Raw genomic sequence first — 18,359 nt, forward strand, 5'->3', positions numbered from 1 at the left:
TTTGGGAAGTAGATTTGATTGTAAATATGATTGCTCTATGGTCTGACCATACTGCCGGGAGTATCTTGTGTATGTTAATCTTAGGGTTGGAAGTGTAGCTGAGCTTTAGGTGGTCGATAAATTAAAAGGCCATTCAAGGAGTCATTATGGTTGAGTAGGATCTGAAACGCGAGCAGTTCGCAGTCCTGTGAGGTGCCCAGCGAGGATGCCTTAACTGATATTTCGTTTTTAGCGATAATCGCAAGTCCGCCACTTCCTTTATTGGGTCTGTCTGCTCTAGTAATTTTAAAGTCTGAGGGAAAAGCTTGTAATAAGTCCGGGTCAGAGGTCTCATTGGCCCAGGTTTCCGTAACAAATACTAGATCTAGCTTGAGACTGTCTATCATCTCCGCCATTTCCGTATTATATCTAAATAATGAGCGAGTGTTAAGTAGCATGGCCCTGATCTCTATGATAGGTTCTAGCTGTTTGTGATTGGTAGAAGGTAACGGCTGTTCAATTAGATCATAAGAGAAACGTAAGTTGCAGTTTGGGCCCTTACTTGGCTCCATCAAAGTGTTAATCCTTGGGCAACAAGGAGTCGCTGACCTAGGTCTCCAACCTAATAGGTCTTCTCTAGAGTGGTGATGTGTGTTGGGCTTTGTGATGCAGGGGTTCTGGCCCTCGGCCCGGGCCAGGCGCGGACGGGCACAGACGGGCTTGCCTTTGGCACGCCCGCTGTGCGGGAGTATATGCTCCCCCTAAATACTGTGTGAGCGCAAGGAGCTAGAGCGCTAACCGCCCAGAAGACGAGATTCCACACTCCAGGGGCCCTCCGAACAAACGGCACAAGCCACGTCGGACCGGGGCCGAGGAGTTGCCGGGAATTAGGTAAGGTTATTGGAAATTAAAAGCAGTTAAGGTGCGAACAAGAACTTGTGCTAAATTATAAGAATAGACTTTTTTTTTTTTTTTTAAAGTACCCGCACCGCAGCTGACAGCGTCCTTGCTGAATGGACACTTAGCCCATTCGGTCTTCCAGGACTTCCTTATTCGAAATTGCTCTTCAGACCGACCACCGGGGATCTGCGGTTAGATATAGTCTCTACCAGATAAGGCGTTACTGAAGTTAGGTAACTTGTTCTTTTCGTCTGAGCAGTCCATGGCGCATAAGGCTAGATGTGCTCCATGGTTGAGATCTACATTCATAGAACAATCAAGTTGTTGTGAGAATCCAGGATTCTTTTTTCTAATTGAGAATGCGTCCTTTTGCCTTACTAAAACCTACTGCACATCCCAATCTAAGATCGACTTTAGTAGTCCTTCTTGTATTCTCTTTAGTTATTTCCAGATTAATCTCACTTACTGTTAAAGGGGCTCAGATTGAGTTTTTGTTTTGCCACAACTTTGCATTCTATGGTTGCTGCTCTCATCAGAGGCTTTACTTCTGCTCCTTTTTCCTTCTGTTCCCCCTGTCGCTCATATTTCGAATTTCTGTTACTCTTTAGACTGTTTGTATTCAAGCAGTGTTTTTCTTTTTGACAAAGCCAGTTCTGTTCCCCTCTTCCAACAATTATCTGCCTTTTGGAGCTACATCTTATCCTGTAAAAATTCAGGATGAGTGAATAGTTCTAGAAGGTAGCGGGCCCTATTACAAAAATAAGAAAACAGTATTACCACCTTGCTTGAAAGGCCATGACTCCATACCAATTGAAATTCTAATTTTCTTCACTAAGCTGAGCAGAGTTATTCTAAGGTTGCTGTGGCTTTCTCTCCGAGCTAGTGCAGAGAGAAAGTTAAAGCAACCCTAGCCAGTTATAAAACAAAGTCACAGAGGCATACACACATGAAAAACGATTGAGTCTATTCCGTTTTATGCACTGCTTGATACTGTAATGAAAGTATCTTTGCTTGAATACAATGCACACTGAGCTTTAGTGCAGTATTCAGTCAATTTGATGTAACTAAAAAGATATCTCGCTACAACACTCTCCTGGAAATATTTGTTTTGTAGGGCACAGCACCAACGCATCATTAAAAACAGTCTACACTTGCAAGGTCAGCAACTCATTTAAGCAGGAGTGCAAACTTGTCGGAGTTTATAGACTTGTTCTTGCATATATTTCTTCCAGCCAGCTGATGGCTTTAAGAACATCAATGCAATTGTATATGTGCAGAGGCATAATATCTAATAACTATTGTAAACATCCATATGCATGTTATTTGAAAGAGTTACATTCATCTAAGTCATTGACCACATTTAGCTCTAGGAACACTGTGGGAGAACAAAATCCATCCTAACATATTTAAGTTCCAAATGGACAACAAAGTAGTGGATGCCCTCCTGCTTATAGACTGCTCTACTGCATTGGACATGGTTCATAACCCCACTCTGCTTGAAAATCTCCATAACACTGGAATACAAGACAAAGCCCTAAACATGGCCTTTTTTCTTTTTGTCCAGCAGCACACAGATCACCTTGACAACATCTTCAGCATGTGTCCTCAGTCAAGAGAATGCAGCATACCACAGAGCACTGTGATTGCACCATTTCTGTTTAACATCTTCCCTATCTCATATAATAATTTGGTTTTCCAGGCCACAACTTGAAAGTAATTCAAACACAGGCTGCTCTCCACTCGAGTACTGCCTTTCTGTCATCTTCCACTGGATGGTCAGAAATCCACTGTAACAGAACAACAGAAGACATAAATCCTCAAGCTAGTCTTTGACGCACACAGGTCCTGTAATGCTGAGGCCCACAGACTTTTTCCCTACCAGCACCTGCAGTAATGATGCTTAAAATAACTTTGGACACTGAACTCTGCCCTGACCACAAATCAACACTGCCATAAGGACTTGCTTTCACTGGGCTTCAGTCACTTGAATACAACATTCAACCCTGTTTTAGCCTGCATGTACTAGGCAAATGGTCTATACCTTACTTTGTTCATGAAAATATCTGCTTTGAAGGTGAAACAAGTTAAAAACAGTTCAGCAGGACGTCTCCTGTGTACCACATCAGCTCAGCCTGCATATGATACACTGGTTCCCAGTTGTAAGCAGAATTTTCTGGAAAGGTTCTCAAGACAATTTTTTACCATGCTTTGTCCAGACAAAAATAAGCACGTACAAATATGACGAAATGCTGGACAAAAGATTCACCTCAGAAATGAAATTCCAGTGTAGTGCAATTCCTGAAATGAAGGGCCCACCTTCTTAATACATTTTTTAAATTTCGGAACGCGTTTGTATCTCAGATTAGGAAACTCCATGGCCACCTAGCCTTGCTGATGGATATTTTTTCCTGCAGGATCTTCATCTGTAAGTACGCTCCTAACTCTACACTAGGTCCACACACTTTATTAGGAATTTTCTTCGTGGTGGTGCCAGGGGACATTATTGTATCTCAAGCCATGGTTATGCTTCTCCCATTGGTTGTGAAGGTTAGGATCCATTTAAGATACCTGGCATCAGTTTTTTGTTTATGCTCTTAAGACCTGGATGTGGAGCAGCCTCTTCTATTATAACAGTTTTCAAATTATTTCTTTATGGGAGTGTACTTCTGTTCCTGTCAAATCTGACTTAAGACTTATGGTAGAAAATCATGTCATCAGTTTTTCAGATCTGGATCCACATACTTGTGGTGGCTCAGGGTAGACCACATCTTAACGAAGTGCTGCAAATACTCATTTATGCATACCAAAGTAACTAGGGGGAGAAAAGTCGAGTTGTTGCCAACCAAGGCTTGTTGTAGAGGGATTTCATGGTTGGCCTCTCCCTCAAAATGTAAACCCATCCTATTGAGAGGTAACTTTCCTGGCGCAAGAAACATTAATATAACACAACAAGGGGCGAATTTCTTTCTCGTTCAGAAAAATACCCCATTCTAATGAAAAGCCTGACAGTTGGAAAAGGCTTTACCTTTTCCAGAGTCGCCCACTTCTGATGAACAGATAATGATCTGTAAAAGTAGAAATTAACATTGCCCTTTTCAGCTACCACTTCATAAATTGAGGGTTTACATAAAAAAAAACGCAAGCCAGCAAGGTGGACTTGGATCCTTCAACTTACCTAAACTGGCAGTTCCAGGTTCTGCACCAATGAACCCACTGTTGCGGAGCCACCTGGCAATCTGCCAAATCACTAGTTGGGGCAGCAAGAATCTTACAAAATCCATTGAGTTGACAGCTGCAGCAGCAGCACCTCCTGCTGCACCAGTCTGTGTCTTACCTTTGTCAGTGGCAGCAGATTACTAACCTTTCATGAGAAAAAGCATTTCTGAAGGTGAGTAACTTTTACTTCGGAAAGTGCTGAAATTATAACTGTTCCCATTTGCCAGTACCACAGAGTACAATATGGTCATTTGCACCACACAAAGTAGGACAAACAAATGACCTAGCATCATTTTGACTGGATCAGTGGCAAAGAGCACACTGGACTGATGCTGAGGATGCAGGTATTCTGGAACCCTCACTGACTTAGCTGTGCCTGCTGCTTGCTGTACCAAAATTAAAGCCCTTCTTTGATCCTCACACATGCTACCTCTACACACATACACACACACCACCTTACTCTTCACTTATATTCACTACTGACCCATCAACAGCTTCTTCCCTGCTTTAGCAAGACACATGCTACTTACATACTTCAAAATATTTACCCCTTCACTGCAGAGTCCCTCAGGGATTGTCCCTGAGCCCCACCCTTTTTAATGCTTATATGGCTCCGCTTGCAGAGATCGTCCTTCCTTTTGGGGTTCATATAGTGACCTATGCCGATGATACCCAACTGGTCGTAGCATTGAATCACCCTGAACAGGCCTCCAATGGCCTCCGTCCCTGCCTTGAAGAAGTCACCAAGTGGATGAATGACTTGTATCTAAAGCTGAATGGCGACAAGACTGAGATCATGATTCTTGGCAATCCCTCCCTCTTTAAAGCTGACATAATGTGGCCAGCTTGTTTGGGCCCTGCTCCCGCCCCTAAGACTGAGATAAAGAGTTTGGGCATCTGGCTCGATCAGGACCTTAGCTTCAAGGCACAGACCAGGAAAGTTGTGGCTTCCTGTTATGGCATTCTCAGGATGATTCGCAAAGTACTTCCCCTTCTCCCCTTTCAGGCGAGGAAGCTGATGGTCCAGGCACTCTTCCTATCACGCTGGATTACGGTAATGCCCTATATCTAGGTGCACCAAGCTCATCACTTGAAAAACTCCAAACAGTGCAGAATTGCGCTGCAAGGATGCTCGTGGGGATCCCGAATCGGCACTCTGCGAAACCTGCCCTGAAGTCCCTCCACTGGCTCCCTGTGCAGGAGAAAATTAACTTCAAGGCTTTGTGCATCACTCACAAGATGTTAGGAGGGAATGGACCAGCTATCAATCACTCCATGGTTCAGCCCTATCGGGCTTATAGGCGGCTGTGCTCAGATGAACTGCATCTGGCCATTGTACCCAGGATTAAGAAGGCCAGAAGTGGTGGTCGGCTTTTTTCCTACAATGCCGCAAAACTATGGACCTCCCTTCCTTAGCACTTAAGAAAGGAACCCAACCATCAGGCCTTTCGTAAATTGCTAAAAACGTGGCTCTTCCCCTAAATGACTCCACCGTTCCCTTCGTTTTTTAATCGCTTAGCGCTGGGATGCCTCCGTGTAGCTACGCGCTCAATAAGTGCTACTTCATTCATTGTTTCATTCATAATCAGCATTTAGGTAACATTTTTCTCTACATGCAACATCTATGCTCTACCCAATTTGACGATCTGAAAAACATCTCCTTCACATAGTCTTCACCACGCAATACTTTCATGCACGCAATCATGTACCTATATAATTTCCTAGGGCGCGTTGAGTTTTACTTGCCATACTAGTTGCAACAAGTGCTGTATGAATACAGTGCCATTTGTAGTCAGTGCCACAGAATTCTTATGAAATCTGCAGAGATCATCATTTAGCCCTTTAATTGTTAAACGATTTCTTTGTTAAAAAAAAATGAGAAAGCAAACCTAAAGTGTGCAGATGATACTAATGGTTTAAAAGTAGTCAAGTCTTCTTTACCTAGCTTATGAGGTCGTGTTTTCTTCATCTAACATCAGATTGTTTAAGTTTGACTCCAGAATAGCTGCAGCATGAAATTATATATATCTTTTTTGTAGGTTATAGATGGACCCATTTTTGATCTTGTCATCAAGGAACTAAAAAAGCATCAAGGCACAAAGGAGGACAAATTTATCATGTGCTTGAATAAAGTGGCAAAGAACTTCCCTCCTTTGGCTGACAGGTAAAACAGCTAACATACGCCCAACACATGCTTTAGTTTTTACTTCAACAATTTCAGAAATGTTCTGCTCATCTGTTCACAGATTTATGACAGTTGTCTTCTACTTGCTTCCAAAACTTCATGGGGTACTAAAAACCTACTGCCTTGAGGTGGTAATGTACAGAGCTGAGGAGATTCCTGATATTTACATCCAGTTAAAGAGTAAGGACTTCAACCAGGTCATGAATCACAGGTAATGTGTGAGGGCCTATATGCATTGTTTGTTTCATGATGTTTGTTTCTTGTATCATGCTTAAACCTTCAGCTATTGAAATACTGTGCTATTGTGGCTCATTGCTGTAACTGATTTACGGGCAACAAAGGAGACTTGAGGTGCCTGAATGCGTGGTGTCATCACTAGGCAACGCTAGGTCAAGACGTAAAGGTCATCAACGTGGCAGCCATTTTGCTTTGGGCACCTCGTCAAGGCCTTAATCTGAGCTTTTCTCTGACAGCTCGCAGCACCTGTCAAGATCCCTAGATTCCACATCCACATCCACAGGTAGGATTAGGGTTTGCCTGCACTCATGTGACAGGCACACCTTTGTTTTGAGCTTACTATTGGTTTTCCTGTCCTCATGGTGACAGGTACACCCTTCACTATTACATTTTCTCTGGTTTCAAGCCTGCACTCTCGTGACAGGCTCACCTTAACACTGTTTCACACTGAGTCACATGATTTTTATTTTTTTAAATATGTGTATTTGCATTTGTAACAACATAAACACATCTGGCACATCACAAGCGAATAACCATACACCTCTGCGCTCCCCAGGCCCCCCACCCACCCACCATAATAATAGCACCAGAGTCATCAGCATATCAAAATCCAACCCCCTTCTACAGTACATCTGTTCGCATAGTCCATTAAACGGCCAGCGGCCCTCTTTGAGTCGGAGACCACCGTGCCACCTCTCAAGACCCCAAAACACGGTCCCAATCAGCAGGACCCTTAGCACATCAATCGGAACCCAACCCTCCGTCAAGGCCATGGTACCTTCTCCACTTTCCCCACACTCTTTGGAATTTTCGGGGACAGCCTCTAGCTTTACTGACAGTCACATGATTAATATTTTTTTAAAGAGGAAAGAAGAAGGGAAGCAAGGAGGAAATGATTTTTTATTTAAATTTCTGTTCCTCGTCGTCTCTCACTCTGAAACTTATTTTTGGTGTTTGCTTCATTTAACTACTTGCCTTGGATTTCTCCACTGCCATATCTCATTTTTTTATTTTTTTATTGTTGTGGGGTTGCAATATGGCCACTTTACAGCAGTTTGCGCAGCCTCCTCCCTTTTTGTAACATCCAGGAAAGCCCACTGTTAGATGGCCACAATGGATTCAAATTTTTGAGAGTCATATAGTTGCCATTGACGCTGTCAAGTTCCCACCTGCATGCAAGGTAACATTATTATATGGCTGTCTGGGTCTTGTAGCTCAGCAAGTATTAAGCAATGTACCTTCTATTGCTCCTCCCCAAGGAAGTTCTGGTGATGGTGAGCACTGGGATGCTTACAAGGAGGTGTTGGCTCGCATGGGAAAACAATATAATGAAGAGCTAAGTATAAAGTTTGAGAGACATAACTTCTTCATGAGGAGGCAAAGCGCAGATGAGAGTGTTGACGAGTATATTTCAGCATTACGGGTGCTGGGAGCCACATGCAAATGTGAGGCACATACTGATATTTACATAAGGGATCAATTTGTTTTTGACTGTTTTTCCAAGAAAATTCAGGAACGTCTTTTTAGTTGTAGAAAACCAACAATCGCGGAACCAAATTATATTGCTAAAAGCGTTGATCATTCAATGGTTACATCAACAGCCGTTCTTAATGCTTTAAAGGTTTCTGGGCATGGTGGTGCTGTTCTGTGAATGCAGTTAATATTTCTAAACCTGGTAGGCAACCTTTCAAAAAGGGTCTTACCTTTTATTTTAGATGTGGCTCTAGGACACATCTCAGCAATAATCTTAACTGTCCTTCAATGGGTATAAGATGCATGCTATGCAAGAAAATTGGTCACTTCCAAGGAGTTTGTAGATGTAGAAAAAAATCTACGAGAGTTAAGTGTTTAGATGACTGATTCTGTTGAAATGTGTTCTAAACAAATACATTATGTGTTGACTGTTGGATGTAATGCTGTTTTTGATACAAAGAGAGTTAAATGACCCAGGTGTAATGCGTTGTTTGGAAATATTGAGGTTCTCGTTATGGCCGATTCTGGTTCACCTATTACAATTCTGTCAGAACTAATGTTTCTTGACAAATACAATAGATGTATCAGTTCAACTCAGATGGACGTGAATCCCAAGGCTTTCTGTGAGTCCGACATAGACATGTTGGGATATTTTATATCTGAAAGAAACAGGTTAGTGTTAGATTCCTTACCTTAAAATATCCCCAGGCCTCAGGCTGGATCCGGAATGTTTTCGTCAGCAGTACCCTTGCGCGTCGGTAGTCGACGTCTGCGGCTCTGCGTCTGTCGTCAGCGTCGTGATAGCCGGGATGACGTCATCGGAGTACTTAGACGCCGCCCTCGTGCACTGACGTCAATTCTTCTTTTTTCCGCGCCAGCTAGCGCAGATCCGGGAAGAGCAGTACTCTTAGTCATTTTTTGACTAACTTTTTGATCTATTTTGGATCTCTTTTTTCGAGTGGACTTCGACTCCTGGTGCCGTAGGGATGCCTGGCTTCAAGCCGTGCAACGCCTGTCACCGCTTGATGTCGGAGACCGACCCCCACCATCGGTGTCTCAACTGCCTCGGGGCCAACCACAAGCATAGACCTCGAAAGCTAGGCGGGAGCGGTCCCGTATGCTGCTCGAGATCCTGCAGTCGGCTCCGCGCCGCTCAAGGTCCCGGTCGAGGAGGAAGTCGAGGGACCGGTCGCGGAGCCGTAGTCGTCGCTCGTCGAGTCATCACCACCACTCGTCGGGCTCCAAGTCCTCCAGTAAGTCGAGGCATTTGAAAAAGAAGTCGAAGAGGCCACATTGCTCTTCTGACTCCCCTCGCTGCTCGCGGGACACGGCTGAGGGTTCGGGCGACACCGCCCGCACGGCTCCACCGGAGCCGCAGGTGCCTCTCCCAGGCCCATACCCTCCAGTCCCTGGCCTGCAAGCGACGCCAGAGGAGATACATGATTTCCTCGTGGCCATGAGGACTCACTTCCCTCCGCTGAGGCCTGTCGGCGCGCCTCCGGGCCCTGCAGACCCGGCTGGGGGCCCTAGCGGGCCTGCGGCTTCGGCCCCGGCGCCTTCGTCGACTTCGGTTCCGACGCCGCAGGTACCTGTGGGATCCAGGCCTGGATCCCGGTCGACGCCAGTTGACCTCACGACTCCGCCGCTGGGGGCGACCCCAATGGTGTCGCTCCCGGCGCTGTCCTCCGACGACGTTGGCCCCAGTTTCAGTCCGGGTCTGACGTCGGAACGGTGCCCCTCGGCGCCGTGTCTGGCGTGGATGGGTGACACCTTCACCTACGACCCGACTTCGTCATTCCAACCTGTTTACCAGGACACGGATGAAGGGGAGGACTGGGAGGGGTCTGAGGACCCTCTGGCACAGCAGTGCCAGTTGAGCCAGGCCTGGGCAGATGAGCTAGGGGAGGCAAGTGCTTTGGACACATCGCCCGACACTGGATTCATCTCTCCTCCCTCCGTGGCTACGGAGGAGGGTGCTACATATGGTGTGGTGTTACGCAGGGCAGCCAAGGCCTTGGCTCTTGAGCTCCCTGCTGCGGCCGTGAGGACTAAACTCCTCACTGATGTGCTTCAGCTGCCAGTAAGCTCCTCGGAGCCTCTTGATCAGTTTGGGAAGAAACTGTTCTCCTCATTGAGTTTGGGGATGCGGTCTATCAACACCGCTTGCCTTTTGGGCCATTATACCCATTCTTTGTGGGACACGGTTGCAGACGTGCTGCCCCAGTGCCCGGACGAGGCCCGGGCTCGGCTCGCCCAAGCCCTTGCGTAAGGGCGGGATGCTGCGCGTTATTCCATCAGGTGTGGACTAAATACCACGGACTCGCTGGGAAGGGTGATTTCCACAACGGTGGCGGTTCACCGCCACGCCTGGCTGAGGTCCGCCAATTTCTCGGGCGCTGCTGGACATGTCCTTCGATGGCCGTCGCCTTTTTGGTGACAAAGCAGACGGTGCTCTTAAGCATTTCAAGGACTCGAGGGCTACGGCCAAGTCCTTGGGCTTCTCGGGCCAGCACCAGCAAACTTCTGCTTTTCGCCCCTTTCGTGGCCAAGGAAGGGGTGCCCCCCACGTCTTGCCAGCCACAAGCCGCAGTAACAGCCTCAACGCGGCCGTGGACGTGGTAACCGCCGTGGTGGTGCCGGGGGACAACGGCAAGGTCAGTCCACTTCCGCTCCCGCAGCATCTGCCTCGAAGCCTTCCTAGTCCGAGCTTTCAGGGCCATTCACTCCCTCCCCTTGAGGCGACCCCTCCAGCCATGCCACCGCATTTCGGGGGACCACTTGCAACTTCTGCAGGAGGAAGTTATGGCCCTCTTTGCCAACAGGACCCTCGAGCGCGTTCCTGGGCCAGAAGTAGGATGTGGTTGCTACTCACACTACTTTCTGGTACCCAAGAAGGGCAAAGGAGGCCTACGCCCTATCTTGGACCTCCGGAGTGTCAACGGCTTTCTCCGGGAGAAGTTCAAGATGCTGACTTTAGCTCAGGTCCTGGCTGTCCTAGACCCTGGAGACTGAATGGTAGGGTTGGACTTACAGGACACATATTTCCACATCCCCGTCCTGCCGGCCTATCGGCGCTACCTGCGGTTCACGGTAGGCCACGAGCACTTTCAGTTTACCGTGCTCCTATTGGAATCGACGACGAAACCAGACACGAAAAGACACCTATGCACCCGGCTTTCCTGGGTGAGGTAACACGAGTACTCTGGTGCTCCCGTGGGTATTGACTCTCCAAGTGTCCTATTCTAAAAGGGTTCCATCGCAGTTCACCTCCTTGCACCCTTAATCTTTCAAATTGTAACGTGTTTGTTCTCCATAGAAAGTCAATGGTAACCCGCAGCTGTGTTTAGACACTGCACGCGTCTCCCGTGGGCCTCCTACATCCTAACGTTTGGTTGTCCTGAGTAGCCCCAGCGATTCTAAAGGCCCTAGGCCTGCTTTCTATTCCTCATGTGGTTCTTATATTACTATTTTAGTATATGGTTTGTGAGGTATGCTAATTAAGTTCCTTGTTATTGTACCTTTACCTCTGACCTCATAAAGAGTCCAGAGGGGTTGTGTTTAGAATAAATACATATATATTTGATATATACCTTGTGTGGTGTGCTTTCATTTGGTACTCAAGAGATTATAAATGGTAAAACAACTTGCTTAACTCATCTCCAAGTCTTAGCCTGAAGGCTGCTCTCCCCTGCTACTCCTTGGATAGCTTTCTATAGACTTGATAACTTACCAATAATAAGAGTCGATTGGACTGGTGCAAGGTGCCCACTAGAATAGTGGACATCATATACCAGGCCAACTTCTCACAGAGACTACTAGCTGCAGATTCCTTAATGTAGGATTATCCCCAGTCGTGAGACTGGATCCGGAAAACTTTTACCAAAGCATCCCTGCGCACCGGGGGACCGCATCACGCGACTCCACCCTGACGTCAGCGTACGTGACGTCAGCGAGGTCACATAAGTCCCACCCCGGCGCTCCTATGTCAGTTTTTTTCTTTTCTGCATGCAACGCAGATGCGGATCGTGCTCCTGGCCTGTTTCAGACCTTTTCCCTTTCGCTTGTTGTGTGTGGGTGGGAACAGTGTGCGAATGCCTTCGGGCTTTAAGACGTGCTCGTCTTGTGCGCACCTGATGTCTGCGACGTATCCTCACCCCATCTGTATGTGGTGTTTGGGGGAGCAGCACGATTCCACTGACTGTGAGGCGTGTCAGCAGATGAAGCTGAAGTCCCGGCGGGAGCGCCGGATGAAACTCCTTTCGGCACGCATGTCCAGGTCCGTGGTCTCGCCCATTCCGGCCCCTGCGGAGGGTTTCAGGAACCTCCGTCTTTGACATCGTCCTTCTCTCAGGCCGCAAGAGCATCACTCACCTGTTGGTAGGTGTCGCAGTCTGTCCCCGAGTGCTGTTTCTCGGCCTTTTGTGGGTGCGGGCTCTCCGCAGATGGTGTCATCCACCTATCTGCTGTTTCCTGGTGTGGGGGCGACTAGAGCCCAGATGGAGACATATGCGGCGGCCTTGCAGGCCTCGTTGGCTTCTCCCTCTCCTCCTTTTCTTCCTGGGATGTCTGCGGATCCCTTGCCGTGTACGGGGACTACTGTGGCATCGCCGGCGGCTCCGGCCCCAGTTTGGATCCAGGTTTGGAGCATGTGGTGCCGTTGGGGTGCGGCCCTTCGGGGGTCCCTCCTTCGGACCACCGCGCCACTGCCTCGCCGCAAACACCCACGGGAGTTCCTGTGGTGTCGCGGGAGGTCCCCTAGTCCTTTGGACAGGCGGTGGCCTTGTCCGAGGTGACGCCGCTTCAGCGCCGGCGGCTGCTGTCCCTGGCGGCGCCACAGGGGCATTCAGAGTGCCCTTCTCGCCCCTGCATGGGTCGAGGCTGGCGGGGGACTCCTCGTCTCTCCACGCAGGTGGCTACCTCGTCGGAGGTCGAGTCGACGCCTTTCCGGCGCCATTCCGGCTCCGGCCCAGCCTCGGTCTCCTGCGCCGAGCGCTGTGGCGGAGGTCGTTCCGGCGTCTCCCTCTGTGCCGGTCGATGATGACCTGCCTCCGGTTGCAGACTCTACGGCTCCAGGCCGATGTCTGGTGGTTGACTCGTCTTCGGACGCCTCCTCTTCTCCAGAGGTTCGGCGCTTGCTGGTTTCGTCCTCGTCGAGATGGGCCGCCGCGTCGTGGCTTTTTCCCCAATGTCATTTGGAGGACGGCTCCTCACCGTCTCCGCGGCCCGCGGTCTTCGACCGGAGGCTCCTCACTCCTCAGCTCCTCCCTTCCTCCTTTCCGGACCTGGCCTTTCCTTCCTCCGGTTGGCTTGGGGGACGGCCGCCTTAGCTTGCAGCCGTCGCCTACGGGGAAGCTGCTTTCTCTGCCTCGGGTCCCACGGAGGCGGGTGTGGCCTTCGCTCGCGCTGTTTCCATGGCTGTGGGGATTTTGCGCATGGGTGATCCGGCTGCCCATTTCCCCGCGGATCATCTTCTGGAGGTCCTCCATCAGGGCTCTGGTGGTAGGGAGCTGCTGCTTCCCTTCGAAGATTCACTCCATTCTTCTCTTTTGGGGGGTTGGGGTCGCCCCGCCGGGGGACCCGGTGCCCCAACACCTTCTGCACCGCCACTATCCTGCGCTGCGTGATCCTGTGTCTCTCTCTCCAACACTCTACCAAAGGTCCTCTTTTGCAGAATGCCTTCCCCTCCCTGCCGACGCTGTTGTCTCTCCCGTCACGGGAGCCCCGCTGGCTAGACTCCTGGGGGCGGAATATGTTTGCCTCCTCCAGTGAGCCGCTGCGGGCCCTTAACACTCTTATGTGTCTTGGCTAGGGCCACTTCTTGCTTGTGGGACTCGGTGGTGTCCCTTATGTCGGCCGCTTCTCAGGAGGGTGCTGTGTTGATCTGCGGCACCATGTGTTGGGCGGCCGGAAGCTGGCGGCGTTTATTCTTCGCTCTGCTCTGGACATTTCGGAGGTGCTTGGCCGTGCCATGGCTTCTTCCGTCGCTCTTCGTCGACCTGCCTGTCTTCGGGACAGTGGGTTCCCGGAGAACGTTTGGGAAATGCTGGTGGACCTTCCCTTTCATGGCGCTCTTTTGTTCCATGCCCCTGCGGATTTGGCCATTCAGACGTTCCTGGCAGGGCTCTGGCCTCCTCCTCCTCCTCCTCCCCCTCAGTGACCTGCGAGTTGATCTGGATTTTGAGAAGTGTTCTTCTGTTGGGGCGGGTCGCCCCTGTGTACGTTCTGTGTGGTTACTGTGCATTCATGTCCATTTGTTAGGACTGTGGTGCTGTTGGCTGCTGGTCCAGCCCCCTTTTTGGATTGTGATTTTTGACTTTTATTGAGCCGTGTTGGCCCTGAGATTAGGCCTTTTGTTGTTCTTATTGGCTGATTGGCAAGCCGTCTGCAGGTTGTGCGCAGGTCTTTTCTGTTTCTCCTCTGCTGCGGAAAGTTTTTCCTAAGAGGGTTCCCATGTCTTGGGACATAACATGCCCTATGTGGGGTACTGGTAGTTATTATATAGCTCTGTCATGTGCTGGGGAGGTGTGGTCGCCTTCGGGCCTCTGCTCTCCGTGGTGTTACGGTAAGTTGCTGGTGCGATCCTCTTGCTGATGGTTTTTGGCCTGGCTTGAGTTGTGCCCCAGGATGTCCTTCTCCGGGGTCCCTGCGTTGCCAGCCTTGCCTGGCCTACTGTCTGCGGCCTTTCATCTTGGCTCTGCCTGGTTCCACTTCTTTTTTGGGCCATGTGTGCGGACCCCTCCCTCGGGGTGTGTCCGTATCCTTCTTGGCTTTCCTGGCCTTTGACTTTGGCTAGCGTCTGGCTTGTCCTGGGTGCATCGTTCCGTGCTGTTGTCTGCATCTGGCAGTGCATGCTTGTGCCGACCTGCTGTTCTTTTGCATCACTGTGTCTTCTTGGCATTTTAGCGGGGCAGCCGTTCTTGCATTGTCCGCTGCTGGAGGCTGGAGAGTTCGACCCTATTCCAGTGGGTCCTGCCTTCAGTTCTACGTCCCCTCCCTAGGGTTTGAGGTGGTTCTTGAGGATCTTGAGTTTCTTGTGCCTCTTCGGGTGCTGTCTGTCCCTGCAGGGTGTTGGGCAGTCCTCCCTGGGTGACCTCGGGCTACCCTTCTGCTTCCGCCTACCTTGTTAATGAAGGCGCCGTTCTGTCTTGTCTATTGCCTTCCGGCTGTGATAGGCTCGGCTGCCCTCTTCACTGGGTGTGTTCCCAGTGGGGGGGCTTGCCTTCACTCTACCTCTTCTCCTTGGAGTCTCTAGGTTGCTCTTCTTCCTCGGTGCTCCTCGTCATTGCTTGGGCCTTTGGGCTCCTGGTGGAGATTCTTGATACCTTGAATGGGTGCGGGGCGCTCTGGCCCCCTTTCGCTTTGCCCTCGTTTCTCCTGCCGTTGACGGCGGGCTGCCTCTCTTCTTGACTTCCCGCATTCCCTCTGGGGTTGGCGGTCTTCTGGAGGCAGGGGCTCCCCTTTGCCTGTGGGGACAGGGCTCTGCTCCATGTCAGTTGGACCCGTCCAATGTGGGACCCTTTGTTATGTCCAGGCTGGTGGGGTCCTCTCACAGACCCTCCTTCCCCTTGGGTATGGCTAGGGTATCTATTCTACGTTAAGGAATCTGCGGCTAGTAGTCTCTATCAGATGTGAAGTTACTTACCTTCGGTAACGATGTATCTGGTAGAGACGATTCTAGACGCAGATTCCTTCCCGGCCCTCCCTTCCACCCCGTTCTGCAAGGACCTTCGGCTGGTCTTCTGCACTCGCCTCCCTGTGGGTGGCTGTCTTCTGTGAGTTACAGTCTTTCATTTCTTTCCTGGCAGGATGCTTCGTCAAGTTTGTTTCATTCCTCCCCTTTGGTGGGTGGTTTTATAGGTACTTCTGTGCCTTATGTTCAGGTTGCTCCAGTTGGGGTCTGACCCCTCTTCTATCCTCTAGGTTGGGGTCTTTTGATTGGGCCTCTACCCTTTGTTCCTTGTGGGGGATGTCACACTTCTTGATGAGGCTGCCTTGGAATATTGTTGTTACTTGTTTGTCCCTTACTTGTTCCCCTTCTTTGTCATTGGTTGGGGTTGTAGTCCTGCTACAGGTCATCATGACATTTTTTCATATGTTCTTCTGTCTCCAGGGGAGCTATCTCCGACTGGCAGGGTTGCTGCCCAGGGCAATGCCCTGTTCTTTCTTCTTCCCCTGCCTTTAGATACTGCAGTGTCTGGCACTGCCCCTTATGGTGTTGTTCCTCACCATTCCTTTTTCCTATTTTTCCACTCTTTCGCACACTGTTCCTATACTTTCCTAGTTTTGTCTGATGCCTCAGCGTTTTGGCGCAGAAAGGTTCTCCAAAGAAAACTGACGTAGGTGCGCCGGGGTGGGACTTATGTGACCTCGCTGATGTCACGTACGCGGACGTCAGGGCGGAGTCGCGTGATGCTGTCCCCCTGGTGCGCAGAGATGCTGTGCCAAAAGTTTTCCCGATCCAGTCTCACGCCTGGGGATAATTCTACGTTAAGGAATCTGTGGCTAGAATCGTCTCTTCCAGATACATCGTTACCGAAGGTAAGTAATTTGTACAACATAACCCTTGCTACCACTTGGATGACTTGGCACACCCAATTGAAGAAAAGAACCAAAACTGAAGCTGCCAAACAATGGTTCTCTCCCAGCCGATTCTTGGAACGTAAGTGGGTGAAATACCCGTCTTCTTTGCTGTCCAAAACTTTCAAAGATGTTAGAAAAATATCTAATAAACAAAAACAAGAGCAATTCATACATCCCAGTGAACTGGGTTTAGCTAACAGCCTATCTATAGCTGTTCACAAGGAACTCATTTAAAACATGGAAGCATTTACATTTTGACAAGGTATTACTGTCTTGTATTGATTTAAGCAAAGTAGCATACAATGTGGTCAATTGGTATTACATTTGTGTTTCATTTGAAGTTATACTAAATAATTGACTTCAAAGAACACATATGACTAAAGGAAAACACTAAGCCACAAAGCAATGCTCATGCAGAATGCAGCACTCACTTCAACCAAAGTAAGTGCTTTTATTTTCAAATGGAAGTAGAACATATTCGTAAGTTTATACTGTGTATTAACACTATTTACACACACATAATGGAATTTCGTGACTTATGTGACCCCAGTGGAGTGACCATAACAAAAACAGTGAATATAACTACAGTGACAATTTTAAAAAGGGGAGTTGGTTATTGGAGTAGAAAGGATGTCCATAAGGGTTTCAGAGTGATTCATAGACACTAGAGTATGTTCTAGTTTTTCTTGGTCTTCTCTATCAATGGTCAACAAACTTTCGACCCTCTATGTTTACGGGGTCTCTTCAAGACCGAGATTCTGGGGACTGTAAATGTGAGATGGAATTAGTTGGACTACATGGCTAATCGTGGGCTGTGATTAATGAGAAGGACTTATGCTTACCCTGGGCACTTCTGATATGCCGGTGGCATAATTAATATAGTCATCTAGCGTCAGTGTTGGGTTAGGATCCAGTCTGTGTGGTCTTCACATTGATCGACTAACCTCCACACATTGATAGACCAGAAATGAACATGGCACCAGTTTGCTGGGGAGCAACAAACGCGCCGACGATACTACCAAGGGGGTCTGGAAGGTTCATAACTGAGGTGGGCCATCAAAACCCCACTTGTATGAATCAAGTCTCACAAGAGTCAGACCTTACACGGGCTATCACTCAGAATACTGAGCACCCTAATCAAGAGAGCACCATTCCCATTTTCATTCTTTCGCTTCATCAACTTAACATCAGTTAACTATCCCTCCTGAGTAAAGGATTGTCATATGCTATGACAGAAAGGTCCGACTTTTTCAAATTGCATATAGAACTTCATAAATTATTTAGAACATTGAGGCTAAAAGTTATCCTCCAGGATAACCAAGCAGTTCATCCTGTACAACAGCCCATTCGAAGGCCCAAATATGCCTTCATGCCATCAAATGCCCTAATGCCCCAGGAGATACTGCCTTTGAGAAAGCTGTTCTAGAAGACATCAATAGAATAAAACCTAAGAAATCATTCACTCCATATAACATCTCATTGCAAAAACGAGAGTCACTATTGAAGCTAAAGAAAGAAGAGTCTATCATCATCAAACCAGCAGACAAAGGCGGAGGAATTGTGATCTAAGATAGACCACACTATGAAGCTGAAATAATGAGGCAACTGGGAAAAGTTCATCATTACAAAGAGCTCAACCGCAATCCTTTTGATCAAAAAATGGATACATGAAGTAACTAGGAATGGCCTTGAAGAAGGTTTGCTCACTCAATTGTAGTTTGAATTCCTCCATAAAAAGAACCCCACGACCCCGGTGTTATACACCCTACCTAAAATTCATAAGGACACT

The 18,359-nt window shown here is 48.5% G+C and overlaps 1 protein-coding gene across 1 annotated transcript in view; it reads left to right on the top strand.

The window, feature by feature from the left end:
- Nucleotides 1–18,359, top strand: part of PRKDC (protein kinase, DNA-activated, catalytic subunit) — a 3,158,350-nt gene that overhangs the window by 1,404,429 nt on the left and 1,735,562 nt on the right. The window contains exons 53-54 of the mRNA XM_078687323.1: nucleotides 6,135–6,259; nucleotides 6,342–6,491. Coding sequence (XP_078543449.1) covers nucleotides 6,135–6,259; nucleotides 6,342–6,491 — 275 coding nt within the window. The remainder of the gene's footprint in view (nucleotides 1–6,134; nucleotides 6,260–6,341; nucleotides 6,492–18,359) is intronic.

The sequence above is a fragment of the Lissotriton helveticus genome, chromosome 4_1 (genome assembly GCF_964261635.1).
Source record: "Lissotriton helveticus chromosome 4_1, aLisHel1.1, whole genome shotgun sequence".
NCBI classification, from domain to species: Eukaryota; Metazoa; Chordata; class Amphibia; order Caudata; family Salamandridae; genus Lissotriton; species Lissotriton helveticus.